The 13,831-nt window shown below is 54.5% G+C and overlaps 1 protein-coding gene across 2 annotated transcripts; it reads left to right on the top strand.

The window, feature by feature from the left end:
- The first annotated feature begins 2,898 nt into the window (after nucleotides 1–2,898).
- On the top strand, nucleotides 2,899–12,987 carry MIIP (migration and invasion inhibitory protein). Of its 2 annotated transcripts, XM_078452401.1 has the most exons (10): nucleotides 2,899–2,999; nucleotides 4,751–4,940; nucleotides 5,187–5,522; nucleotides 5,934–6,018; nucleotides 9,593–9,701; nucleotides 9,783–9,835; nucleotides 10,531–10,660; nucleotides 10,845–10,941; nucleotides 11,710–11,835; nucleotides 12,091–12,987. In XM_078452401.1, the coding sequence occupies exons 2-10, from the start codon at nucleotides 4,812–4,814 to the stop codon at nucleotides 12,166–12,168; spliced, it is 1,143 nt and encodes a 380-aa protein (XP_078308527.1). In that variant the 5' UTR covers nucleotides 2,899–2,999; nucleotides 4,751–4,811; the 3' UTR covers nucleotides 12,169–12,987. The 2 variants fall into 2 exon arrangements, with proteins under 2 accessions (XP_078308527.1, XP_078308528.1); XM_078452402.1 differs by lacking the exon at nucleotides 5,187–5,522.
- The last annotated feature ends 844 nt before the right edge of the window (nucleotides 12,988–13,831 follow it).

Here is a 13,831-nt window from a genome sequence, read left to right as displayed (position 1 = left end):
AGCTGGTATGTAGAATAGTATCAATTTCAATAGGTATAAATGGCCCCCTTCCATCAGGGGGCTGAAGCCATCGATCTGCTACCAGTGGCTGGCTGGTCCCTCGGAGATGGTACATCGAGGGCTCAGCTTTGTTCCTGCTTCAGCAGACCGGGCGTTCGGTGGCAGAGGGACCTCCGTGAGCCTTTGGGAGAGGAGCCCAGGCCACTTTGACCCCTGTCCTCATGGCTGCTCTGTCTGTCCCTGGGCCCCCCGTACCCGCTCTAGGGTGGCTGAGGAGGGAGGTCTGCTGACGTCTAGCAGCACATCAGCCTTTCCAGCTACTTTTTTTTTTTTTTTAAGTGTTTATTTATTTCGAGAGAGATAAGAGTGCGAGCGGGAGAGGCGCAGAGAGGGAGACAGAGGACCCGAACCAGGCTCCGCACTGTCAGCGCAGAGCCTGATGCAGGGCTCGAACTCAGGAACCGTGAGATCATGACCTGAGCCGAAATCATGAGTTGGGCGCTTAACCAACTGAGCCACCCAGATGCCCCATTCCAGCTGTTTGTTGACCAACCTTCTCCCCTGCATCGGACATTCTCTGATGGACTGGAAACGTGAGACCCAGAGACTTAATCCGTTGTGCCCTTCCCATTGGTTTTCACAGGTTCATCTTCCTACCCCTTCCCCAGTTCTCCTGCCCCCACCCCCCATCTTCCAAACTTTTCCTTCCAGGCTCCAGGCCGCCAGCCATTTGCCACCACCCAGGGCATTGTGCGTGTCTGTTCCTCAGGCTGCACACATCCCTCTTTATGTGTAGGTGACCAAGTGTGAAGCACACAGCTGTGTCTACTGGGGCAAGGATTAGCCTTTGTCTTTGTCCTCAGGGCCACTCCTGAGAGGGCATGGTGGCACGAAAGTGGCAGCTGTCCATTCCAGCTACTACAAACACAATGTGCCCCATGAGGCCAAGTTCTTGTTTCCTTTACTTGCTTCACATCTTTTAACAGCTTTATCGGGTATCTATTTATTTATTTAAAGGTAAGCTCTACGCCCAACACGAGGCTTGAACTCATGACCCTAAGATCAAAAGTTCCATGCTCTACCAGTTGAGCCAGCCAGGCACTCCTACCAAGATGTAATTTTATAGGGGCGCCTGGGTGGCTCAGTTTACTAAGCGTCTGACTCTTGATTTCGGCTCCAGTATGATCTCATGGTTCATGGGATCAAGCCCTGGGTTGGGCTCTGCACAGTGCAGCTTCAGATTTTCTCTCTTCTTTCTCTGCCCCTTCCTTCCTCCTCTCTCTCTCAAAAGAAATAAATAAACATTTAAAAAGATATAATTTAGGGGCGCCTGGGTGGCTCGGTGCATTAAGCATCGACTTCAGCTCAGGTCATGATCTCATGGTTCGTGAGTTCGAGCCCCGCGTCAGGCTCCGTGCTGCCAGCTCGGAGCCTGGAGCTGCTTCAGATTCCGTGTCTCCCTCTCTCTCTCTGACCTTTCCCCGCTCACACTCTGTCTCTCTCTCTCTCTCAAAAATAAATAAAACATTTAAAAAATTTTTTAAAAAATAAGATATAATTTATACAGAACTGCACATTTAGAGTGTACAATTTAATAACTTTATAGACATATATATGCACCACATGCACCATGAGACCATCACAACCCAGTGAACGTATCCATCACCACCAAGGTTTCCTCGTGCCCCTTTACCATGCCTCCTTCCACTCGATCTCCTAGCAACCACTTATCTTTCTATCGCTATAGAGCTACAGATTAGTTTACATTTTCTAAAGTTTTATACAGATGGAAAGTACAGTATGTACTCTTTCTTTTCCATGCAGTGTAACTGTCTTGAGATGCATCCATATTGTGCATACCAATAGTTTATTCATTTTTATTGCTGAGTAGTATCCATTGTATGGATATACCGCAATTTGTTTATCCATTTACCTGTTGACAGATGTTTGGACACAGCTGCTGTGAACGTTCCTATGCAAATCTTTGTATGGACAATTTTTTTTCTTCTTGGATAAATACTTAGGGGTAGAATGACTGGATTGTATAGAGGATACGAATTCAATTAAAAGAAAACCCAGCTTTATTGAGGTGTAACTTACATACCACAAAATTCAATCATTTAAGCAAGTTTACAAAGTCGTTCAGCCTTCACCACAATCCAATTTTAGAACATGTCCATCACCCCAAAATGATCCCTCTCTCCCTTTCTCTTTCTCCTTTCCTTTTTTCCCCTTCCTTCCTCCCTCCTATCCTTTCTTCCTTTCTCTCTGTTACTTTGCTGAATCAAGCTGATTAGTTTAAAAATGCTCTGAGCAAGTCACTTCATCTTTTATGGCCTCGTTTTTGTTTTCGCTGTAAAATGGGGCTGGCATGCACTGGCCTATGGAAAATACCTGGAACATAGCACTCCGCATACATTATAGGTATCTGTATTCGTGCTAATTTACTCCCTTTCCTCCAGGCAAGGACCCCTCTTCATTCTTCTCTGCCCCCCCAATGCCTAGTACAGGGCCTCTTAGCACAAAGTAGGCACGATAAATACCGGAAAGAAAGTATGGAAGAATGGGTCTCCAGCCACCGCCTACCCCAGCCCCGCCTGGCATCCCTCAGCAGAATTCTGCTTAGCGGGAGCAGCGCCGGGTCCAGACTTCGAAACTGCCCCAGCCAAACCCCCGCGAGTTCGGTCGCCCCATCCTGACCAATCGGGGCTCGCCCTCCGGGAGCCCGCTCCAGACCGATAGTCGACGTCAAGTACACGACCTTGGAAATTGACCAATCAGCTATTGAGTCCCTCTGTTAGTCCCGCCCCAATGTTGAAACTGCCGCTTCGGAACGCCGAGTAACGTTCGCAGGAGCGTCCGACTCCTCCTGCAATCTGGCCAATCAGGACGGCCGGATCTGGCCCCGCCCCCAGCGGCAGCGTCGCGTGGGGCGAGAAGGGCGGGACTACGGGCTGCGAAAGCGGCGTCAGGCTTGCGGGTTTCCAGGTTTCCAGGAGGTGAGCGCGGAATCTGTGGGGCCGCCGTGAGGCGGCAGGACTCGGCGGGAGGACTCGGCGGGAGGCCCCACGTGCGCCCCCGCGGAGGATCCGGGGACCGCGATGGGAAGGAAGGGGGAGGCTGAGCCTCTTTTCCTGGGAGCGTCCGGCAGTTTTGCTGCCCCTGTTTGTCTTGTGAACGTCGCCTTCCCGTTGCATTTGCGCCGCTGTTAGCTTCCCAGAGCGCGGCCGGAGCAAGAATCGTCTGTACTGCGGACGCGTGTGTGGGGGCGTGTCCGGTGTAGTCTGTTTTTTCGACCTCAGCCCCTGCAGCCTGGCCCTGAGAAGGGGGCTCCTGGTGACGGCGATCCAGAAGTGTGGGTGGGAGGGAGGGTTGAGGTCGGGCCGGGTTTCTGCGCGTAGGGTCTGGCCCGACCCAGTGTTAAAACCGGGAGGGTGCGCATTCCGGGACATTGAGTTTCTGGGTGGAGCCTGGGCCTGGAGCCCTGAGAGGATTAGGCAGCGCCTTCCCCTAGTCTGCAGAAATCCCTTCCAGAAGCATCTCTGTGTTCCTGAGCCTGGATCCCTGGGGGGGGGGGGGGGGGGGGAGGTAAAGAATGAGGAGAGGAGAAGGCTTCCCAAGCACCTCTCTGCACAAGGGAGAGGCTGGAGTGACCATGGACCCTGTAGCCAGATTTGGGTTCACATCCTGGCCTTGTCACTAGCTGTGTGACGTGAGGCAAGTTGGTTAACTTCTCTGAACTTTTGTTTCTTCATTTCTAAAATGGAAGGGTGGGCAGGATAGAGGGAAGAGCCCGTTCAGGAGCCTGATTTGTGTTGGATTCCCAAGTTACAATACTTTACATTTGTAGACTTGCCCTGATTGTTTTCTACATATTATCCTAATATCTACATATTTCTACATATTATCCAAATTTTATTGTTAAAGGGGATTGTTCTCTTTTGGCGTGTAAGCGAACACACTCTGGCCAGTTTAGTAATAAGAGACGTTTGTGGGATGCTCACTCTGTACCAGGTACCATAGTAAGGTTTAACATGCATTATCTCATTTAATCCCTGCAGTAACACACAGTCTCTCTCAAAAATAAATAAACTTAAAATAAAATAAAATAAAATAAAATAAAATAAAATAAAATAAAAATAGGGCGCCTGGGTAGCTCAGTCGGTTAAGTGGCCAACTCTTGGTTTCGGCTCAGGTCGTAATCTCACAGTTTGGGGCTCAAGCCCCACGTCGGGCCCCGCGCTGATGGTGTGGAGGCTGCCTGGGATTCTCTCTCTCCTGCTCTCTCTGCTCTCCCTCTCTCAAAAAATAAGTAAACTTGGGGCGCCTGGGTGGCTTGGTCGGTTGGGCTGCCGACTTCGGCTCAGGTCATGATCTCGCGGTCCGTGAGTTCGAGCCCCGCGTCGGGCTCTGTGCTGACAGCTCAGAGCCTGGAGCCTGTTTCAGATTCTGTGTCTCCCTCTCTCTGGCCCTCCCCCGTTCATGCTCTGTCTCTCTCTGTCTCAAAAATAAATAAACGCTAAAAAAAAAAAATTTAAAAAAAAATAAGCTTAAAAAAAAAAAAAACAATCTCTACAGTAACCTTACGCGTTAGATACTGTCATCATCTCTGTTTGGCAGATGAGGAAACTGAGGCACAGGGAGATTAAGTCACTTGGTTGGGGCTACACAGTTAGGGAGTTCCAGAGCGGGGATTCGAACCCAGGCCTCCGGCTCCACTGGCAGCCCAGTGTCCTGCTTCTGGCTTCAGGTAGAAGAGCTGGGCCTGGTTCCTGGCCCGGAGGGGGCTCCGCAGCCCAGGAGGAAGCGTCATGGTAACGCCTGGGATGGTGGAGACCGAGGACTCGGTGCAGCTGCGGCAGCTCAGTCTGGTGCTCCTGAGGCAGCTGTGGGTCGGGCAAGATGCTGTGCGGCGATCGGTGGCCAAGGCAGCCTCAGGGGTGAGCACCCGCCTTGAGAACTCCCGGGGGGTGTGGAGGGGGCTGCCCGACCAGGCCAGAATCCAGACCTCCAGTGCACCGTGCCCAGTTTGGTGGCGAAGGGGAAACTGAGGCCCAGCGAGGAAGGGACTGGGTGGGACGTGCAGAGGCCGCAGCAGGAAGGAGGACCCAGGCCCTCGTGCCTAGTGCAGGCCAGCTGGGCGTGTGACCGGGCCGCTGCCTGGTGACCTGGCCTCTCTGTTCCAGTCAACCCGGGACTCCAGCAGCAGCTGTGACTCCCAGACTCCATCGTCCCAGGAGACGTCCTCGGTGGCCCGGAGAGCCTCCAGCCTTCAGGGTGCCCACCAGGGTGGCCCCTGTGATATGTCCTGGGCTGGCGGGGCCAGCTCTGGAGTGATGTCTCTCCCACCTGCCGCATACCGACGCCGGCCGTCCCTGGGTTCGCTGAGGCCCTGCTCGGCGCCCTTACTGGCCATCTCAGACCCGGATGGCACAGAGCTTTCAGGAGAGCCGGACAGGCCGGGGCCTCAGGAGGCCCAGGCCCAGAGGTCCATCCTGGATCAACAAAGCAGGCCGTCCAAGGTAACGTGGGAGAAGAGAACTTCCTTGAACGTCCGTTCGCCTGTCTGACAAATGCAGTCATGGGCAGCCTCCCTTACGGGGTGAGAGGCTTCCAGAAGATTCCTCGAGTCATGTCCAGCTCACCCTAAGTGCTCGAAAAGTGGTGGTGGTAGTTTCTCAGCACTTTGGGAAGAAGGTGGTGAGCCTGTTATACAGATGGGAAGACCAAGGCTCCGAGGCTTGGTCAGAGTCCCACATAAGGGGAGCTTGGGGGCCAGTTCTTATCCTCCAGCTCCCGAGTCCGTGGCTGAGCCCCGGGGCCCATGTCAGGGTATAAGTTAAGACACAGCTCGTTTCCTTCCCCCAAGGTGGGACCTCCTTCGGGCTGGGCCTGCAGGCCTAGTCTTTGCCCCTCTTTGTCTCCCTCCTCAGCCAAGAGTGACCTTCGGTGATGAGTCTTCAGTGCCTGACAGGAGCTGGCGCCTCAGACCATACTTGGGCTACGACTGGATCGCAGGTATGGCCGCTTCCAGATACCTGCCTGAGCCCCTGTCGGGACTGAATGAATGAATGAGTCAGAGCTGCCATATTCTTTAGTATTTATTGCTGCTAGGCCCTTGCAAAACTCTGTATGCGTTTCACTCTTTACCTTTTACTGCCCGTCCCCCTCTGCCCCCACCCCCAGCAACCTCAGTGGCCCAGCTGCTCTCCCTTTGGCTTCGTCCACCCTGTTCCTATCCATTTTTGACATGACAGCCAGAATGAATTTTTAAACATGGGGATCAGAATACTTAGCAGTTAGAAGAAAATCCAAAGTCCTCATTTAGACTTAGGGGGTATGACCTAGCCTCACTTAGCTCTGTTGACGTGACCTCTGACTATCCACTTTCTGGCTCTTTGCTCCAGCTTCTCTGGTCTCCTTGGTGGTCCTTGAACCTGCCGTACTCCTGGTCACCTCAGGGCCTTTGCGCTTGCTATTCCTACTGCCTGGCGTGCGCTTCCCCAGGTTCACACCCTGTGGTTCCTTTTCATCCCTGAGGGCCCAGCTTAAAGTCTAGGCCTTTCTTGCGAGCATACTGTCGTAGGGCCACTGCCGCCTGCGTCATTGCCTGTGGCATTAATCATTTGTATGTTCTTCGTATCGTTTGTTCTCAGGAATCGTCTTGTTTCCTGTTCTTTTTTTTTTTTCGTGAAGTTTTTATTTATTTAAGTAATCTCTACATCCAGTGTGGGGCTTGAACTCCCAACCCCGAGATCACTTTCTTCCAACGGAGCCAGCCAGGCACCCCTTGTTTCCTTGGGTCTTGTCTGAGTTCTCCACTAGAATGCTAGAACGAATTTGAGCAGGGCCATAGCTGTCTTCTTGCTGTATTTCCCAAGCCGCAGCTTAGGTGTGGGACACACGGCAGGCCCTTAGACAGCACTTGTTGAATGAGAGAGTGAATGGCCTTAAGAGGTGGGTGCTGTTTGGATCCTCGTTTTGCAAAGGAGGAAACTGAGGCACGGAGAGGTTGAGTGACTTCCTGAAGGCAGGTGCTCCATGGGGTTGCTGGGACCAGGGGTGGTGGAGACTCAGGCCCCACCCCAAGGATTTCCCAGCCTGTCAGCTCACTGCCTTGCTTGCCATTTGTGGAAAATGGAGGCATCCGCCTCCCGCCTGCCCTGTTCCTGTGCTCGCTCTCTTTTCCGAGGGTGAGCGAGCGCTCCCGTCTAAGGACTGTCCCCGCGTTTGTACGCTCTGCCCCATCCCCTCCAGCCTCCCACAGGATTTGCTTCCTGTGATTCTCTCCTCCTCACTCGGTCCCAGCAGCATATGAACAGCCCAGAGGAGTGATGAGTGGTGGTTTTACCTGGTGCTCATTATGTGCGTTGTTCTTCTCTTGGCTTTACTCCTATTCTCTCCTTTGCTTTTCACGGTGACCCTATCAGCTGGGTGCTGCTGTTGTCCCCGTTGACGGATGACAAGGCCGAGCCATGAGGGCTGAGCCACTTAGTGAAGTCTTCCCTCTGCTCAGGGGTAAAGCTGCAATGTGCTATTTTCTATCCCGCTGAAACGTTTCTCTTTTTTTTTTTTTTTTTAATGTTTATTCATTTTTGAGAGACAGAGAGAGAGCATGAGGGGGGAAGGGGCAGAGAGAGGGAGACACAGAATCTGAAACAGGCTCCAGGCTCTGAGCTGTCAGCACAGAGCCCAACGCGGGGCTCGAACTCACAGACTATGAGATCATGACCTGAGCTGAAGTTGGACACCCAACCGACTGAGCCACCCAGGTGCCCCGAAACATTTCTCTCTTTATCTTATGTTTGCTTCTGGTCACTGCCCATTTTCTCTGCTTTTCTTAATTTCTTTTTCTTTCTTTCTTTCTTTCTTTCTTTCTTTCTTTCTTTCTTTCTTTTGTTTTTTGTTTTTTGGTTTTTTTCTTAATTTTATTTTTTATTTTTTAAAATTTATACCCGAATTTGTTAGGATATGGTGCAACAATGATTTCAGGAGTAGATTCCTTAGTGCCCCTTAACCCATTTAGCCCATCCCCCCTCCCACAACCCTTCCCCTTAACCCTCTGTTTGTTCTCCATATTTAAGAGTCTGTCCCCCTCCCTGTTTTTATATTATTTTTGTTTCCCTTCCCTTATGTTCATCTGTTTTGTCTCTCAAAAGTCCTCATATGAGTGAAGTCATATGATTTTTGTCTTTCTCTGACTAATTTCACTTAGCATAATAGCTCCAGTTCCATCCACATAGTTGCAAATGCAAGATTTCATTCTTTTTGATTGCCGAGTAATACTCCATTGTGTGTGTGTGTGTGTGTGTGTGTGTGTGTGTGTGTGTGTGTGTATACACACACACACACACACACACATATATACATATATATATATACACACACATACACACACACACACACAGACATATATACCACATCTTCTTTATCTGTTCATCCATCGATGGACATTTGGGCTCTTTCCATACTTTGGCTATTGTCGATAGTGCTGCTATAAACGTGGGGGTGCATGTGTCCCTTCGAAACAGCACCCCTGTATCCCTTGGATAAATGCCTAGTAGTGCAATGGCTGGGTCGTAGGGTAGTTCTCTTTTTAGTTTTTTGAGGAACCTCCATGCTGTTTTCCAGAGTGGCTGCACCAGCTTGCATTCCCATCTCTGCTTTTCTTTATAACAGAACTCCTCAAAAGGGCTATCTAGACTCGCCGTCTCGTTTCCCTCCCTCGCTTTTTCTTGGTTGGGCTTCGGTCCCCGACACCTGCCGACACCGTCCTGTCATCCGTGAGCTCTGTGTTGCATGCGTGCCTGACCCTGCTCTACTTCCTGGCGGGCGTCACTATTCGGTTTCATGTCACAGGTTTCTTTGGTGACTAGTTTCTTGCCACCATGTTTTTTTTTTTTGTTTTTTTTTTTTTTAATGTTTATTTTTGAGAGAGAGAGAGAGAGACAGAGCACAAGCAGGGGACAGGCAGAGAGAGAGAGGGAAACACAGAAACTGAAGCAGGCTTCAGGCTCTGAGCTGTCAGCACAAAGCCCGACGCGGGGCTCAAACTCACGAACCGTGGCATCATGACCTGAGCTGAAGTCGGACGCTTAACCGACTGAGCCACCCAGGTGCCCCTTTTGCCACCATATCTGTGAGGCTCATGAGGGCATGGGGCACCTGGGTGGCTTAGTCTTTTAAGTATCCAACTCTTGGTTTCGGCTCAGGTCGTGATCTCAGGGTTCGTGAGTTCGAGCCCCGTGTCGGGCTCTGCACTGACCGTGTGGGGCTTGCTTGGGATTCTCTCCCTCTCCCTCTCTCTCTCTGCTCCTCCTGCACGCTCTCTCTCTCTCTTTGCAAACAAATAAATAAAACTTAAAAAAAAAAAAACAACCAGTGTCTGGCCCCTAGGAGGGGCTCTGTAAATATTTTTTGCCTGGATGCTTGCACAGACAAAGCCAGCAGTCACGGTGAGGAGAGGGCCCCCTCCAGGTCTGCATGAGGCAGAGTGGGGGGCAAAGCAGGTAGACTGGGGTGCTGTGCTGAGCACCCCTTAAGGCTCGGCCAGTGGCCACACAGCAGCTCCCTGGTGCTTTGCCCACTCCAGGGTCTCTGGACAACACCTCGCCCATCACCAGCAAGCCCGAGGCCTTCTTCTCGAAGCTGCAGGATTTCCGGGAAGCCAACAAGGAGGAGTGTATTCACAGTGGCCCCGAGTGAGCAGGGCTGGCCGAGGGGGTGGGCAGGGCGGCTCAGGGACCCCGTCGCCTGGCCCGCTCACCCCTGTCACTTCACAGACCCCGGTCCCTCAGCCTCCGGGAGAGCAGCAGGGTGGACCAAGACCACGAATGTGAGTGTAAATTCTCGGCAGCCTGGCCGAGGTCTCGGGGGCCTAGGGAGGCAGCTGGGGTGGCGGGGACTCGGGGAGGGAGGCCTTGGGTCTGGACAGGGTGGGGCAGGCCCTGGGGGGGTGGTGAGGGTGCACTGAGGCCTGGACTTGTGGAGATCAGGGCCGGCCATTTGTCACCTTACCTCTCGCCAGCTGCCTCCTTTCCCGTGTGCCCCCCACTTCCTCCAGTCGGCGCTCCGGGGGTGGGGTGGGGGGGGGAGGTGCTGGCTCAGTCACAGAGTCCTGAGTCTCTGCTTTGGGTTTGTGTCTGCAGCACGTGGTGCATTCACGTGCGTGCCTCACGCGTAAGGAAGGGCTGTTCGTGTGAACACGTGTGTGCGTGCACACCGTGTGTGCTTGCCAGTTTAGGCACGCGCACGTGTGTCCGTGAACGTGACCGTACAGAGCCGTGCTTTGGGTTTGCACATGTCACATTGATGGGTGTGTGCGCGCGCGTGCGGGTGTGTGTCCCCCATGTTTTGTCACGTGAGCTCAGGTGCGTGTTAGTGTTCCGTACGTGTACACCTGTGTGCGCCTGTGCGTGCGGCTGCCGGCGGGGGGGTGGCGTCGGCGGGCCCGTGTGGTTGGGGTAGGAAGGGGGTCCAGGGATCCGGGCTCCCGGCTGAAGGGAGCTGCCGCTTCTCACGGCCCCGCAGGCGTGTACTGTTACCGCGTCAACCGGCGCCTGTTTCTGGTGCCTTCGGATCCTGGCTCCCCCTGCCGCCTGTGCAGGACACCTCGGGACCAGCGGGGCCCCGAGACCCTGGTGGAGCCCGCGCAGGTCAGGTGAGTGGCCAGAGCAGGTAGGACACCCGGGGGCAGCCATGGAGGCGGCAGGGACCGAGGAGAGGAGCCCAGCCTGAGGCCCGCCGGTCTTGAGGGAGGGAAGGCCGGGTCCGGGGCTGGGGTCCCAGAGCGGCCCGGAGGCGCCCAAAGCAACGCCTTCTCTGTCCACTGCCCCTGCCCCCAGGGTGAGCATCCCGCTGTCTGTCCTGGACCCTCCGCACCGGCACCGCGTCCACCGACGGAAGAGCTTCGATGCTTCTGACACGTTGGCCCTGCCCCGGGTGAGCAGCCGAGTGGGGCCTGGGTGGAGCTGAGCGCGGGGCCCAGGTTCCCTGGTGGATCTTGAGGCCCAGAGAGGGCCACAGACTGTCCCAGGGCCCCACAGAGAGGCTGGGCACAAGGAGGGTAGGTGTCCAGATCCCTGGAGTTCAGGCTGGGCCATTTCCATCACCTGTATTATGCTTGTTGCCTGTTCCCCACCCATGATGTGGCTTCCAGGATAAGCATCCCGCTGTCCAGATGAGACAAGGCGGAGGGAGGGCACTGGCCTCCGGTCCGCAGGTGGAAGAGCTGGGATTCGAACCCAGGTCCTTAGTGTTTCCATCGAGCCTCTCTTAGAAACATTCTTTATGTCCCCTGGGTAAGGGTGGGGGTCAGTGGAGATCCCTCCTCTGCCAGTTGAGGCTAGGGGAGCTGAGACTGAGGAGAGGAGAAAGGATGCCGAAGAAAGTTAGCCTGCTCGCCTGTAAAATGAACATATGAGTCCTCAGACCGGGGGCAGGGGGTGGGTAGTTCAGGGAATCAGTCCCCATCAGGCGTGGGGCAGAGCCCAGCATACAGGAAGTGCTCTGTCAGTATCCACGGCCTTCCCTCCTCCCGTCTCAGGCCAGGGGCCCAGGGCCTGGGTCAGCAGGGTAAGGAAAGGGACGCCTGGGGTAACCCAGGATACAGGCAGTCCCAGGGGAGAGGCACAGCCCCCTCCCTGGGGTGCGCCCCATCAGAGGAGAGCCCTGCCACAGACCAGGTGCCTTAATCCTTGCTCTCCACAGCACTGCCTGATGGGCTGGGACATTCTCCCTCCGAAGCCCGAGAAAAGCTCAGCCCCCAAGAGCCTGGACCTTTGGTCCTGCGTCTCCTCCGAGGCCCAGCACCGGAAGCTGTCAGCTGCCCGCCTGGTATGGTCCAGGGTACCCCAGGAGGGACAGATGCCTAGGAGTAGGCCTGGGGTCTGCAGAGTCCCTAGAGGGGTGGGATGGATTGGGGCAGGGAGTGCAGAGCCTGGAAGCTTCTCTCTGCAGGAGCCCAGCCCACAGCACCCTTCCAGGCTCTTCTCCTTGCCAACTACCCCACCCTCCCCAGGAAGGATGATGTGGGAATTGGGGGTGACTTCCACAGTGGTCCCCTCTGACCCCTCCCTGTTCACCATCCAGGCCCAGCCAACACGAGTCCCACCCTCCACCCCATTCCGGTCACAACTCCAGCCTCCTGCGCCCTGGCCGAAGCCCTGAGGACTGGCCACCCGGAGGAGGACAGAGCCCCTGCCATCCCCCCTATCCCCTCTCCTCTGGCAGGGCACCCACCAGAGGGGAGCCCTGCCTGGCTTCAGCTGGAGGTGAACGTAGTCCCCACCCTCTTGGGTTGGGTAGGTGGATGGGCTCAGGCCCTTCTCCTTCCTGGAGACAGAGGTGGGGACTCCAGGGTTGGGGGGCGCGGGTGAAAGAGGATGAGGTGACCTGTTTGTAAATAAAGCTCAGTGCCGTCTGCAGCACCAGATTTCCCACATGTGCTGGGTCCGCCCTGCTGATGCCCTCAGTGCCCAGGAGGTGCTCTGGCGGCAGCCTGTTCCCTTGCCTGGGGAAAGACACGTCTGACATCCTGTACTGGGCCGAGGGGATCCAGTGCCCTGAGTTTGGTTCTCGGTGCAGCTTCCAACTCTGGGTAGATGGCCTCCCGGGTGGGAGGGAGGCGCTCCGGGCCCCAGACTGTCTCCTGTGGATGAGGCTGAAGCTGTGGACCATGAGTGAGTTCTCCCCTTCCTGGTCTCTGAAGCTGGGGTCCGTTGACAGGGGGCTTCTCTTAAAGTCCCTGGGCCAGTGGCTCCTCGACTGCTCTCCCCAGCCCCGCCCAAGAAGCCACAGGGGACCCAGAGCTGCCGCAGGCACAGATGGGGAAGCCAAGAGCCAGGCAGGGCTGGCAGTGAGTACAAATATCCCCCTCTCGTGGATTAACAGCCAGTGTCTGTCTTCCCCCCGTAGGTTGAACGATATAAAATTCCTGGTTTTGTAAGATGAACATGAAATAAAAGGGGAACTGAAGCCCCAAGGAGGCACGTGGTTTTTCTGAGGTTTCTCCACTTTGAGGGCTGGAACTAGGGTTGTGGTCTCCTGTGGCTTCCACAGGAAGCCGTCATGGCTGTGACGCCGGGAAAGCCTGGTTCCCCCCACCCCCCCCGTGTGGCTCACAGCACACGTGTTAATCAGGGTGAGGGAGGTTCTGCCGCAGTAACTGATGAAACCCCAGCTCTCAGTGGCTGGCCTCTGTGGGTTCCAGTGTCTCCACATCCTCGCCAACCCTTTTCTGCCCTTTCTTAAAAAAAAAAGTTTATTTTTGAGAGAGCCAGGGTGAGCAGGAGAGGGGCAGAGAGAGAGGAAGAGAGAGAGTGCGAATCTCAAGCAGGCTTCGTGCTGTCAACGCGGAGTCCGATGCGGGGCCCGAACTCACCAACTGTGAGATCGTGAACTGAGTGGAAATCAAGAGTTGGACGCTCGCCGACTGAGCCACCCAGGCGCCCGCCCTACTTCCTGCATGTTTTGTAATAGCCATCCTAACGGGCGTGAAGTGGTACCTCACTGTGGTTCTGTTTTGTGTTTTTCCCTGATGGTTGCAGACGTGGAGCGTTTTTGTTTGTGCTTCTCAGCCACCCGTGCATCTTCCTGGGAGAAGTGTGCGTTCAGGTCCTCTGCTCGTTTTTAGATCCGGTTGTTTGCTTTTTCTGATGTTTAACACGTAATTTTAAGTCAAAGAGCCTGTGGGAGTCCGTGGTTTTGTTAGAAATTCTTTGGTCAGAGGGAGAAGAGAATCTGGGTACCTTCTGCCCAACGAAAACGAAAAATTTACAGCTGAGATCAACTCCTAAGTTCAGCTGACCCCGAATAGCGAGTTTAAACAAGA

This window comes from Panthera onca, chromosome C1 (genome assembly GCF_046562875.1).
Source record: "Panthera onca isolate mPanOnc1 chromosome C1, mPanOnc1 haplotype 2, whole genome shotgun sequence".
Taxonomy (NCBI): domain Eukaryota; kingdom Metazoa; phylum Chordata; class Mammalia; order Carnivora; family Felidae; genus Panthera; species Panthera onca.
The sequence above is the reverse complement of the archived record's forward strand: the minus strand, read 5'-3'. Positions and strand labels throughout refer to the sequence as shown.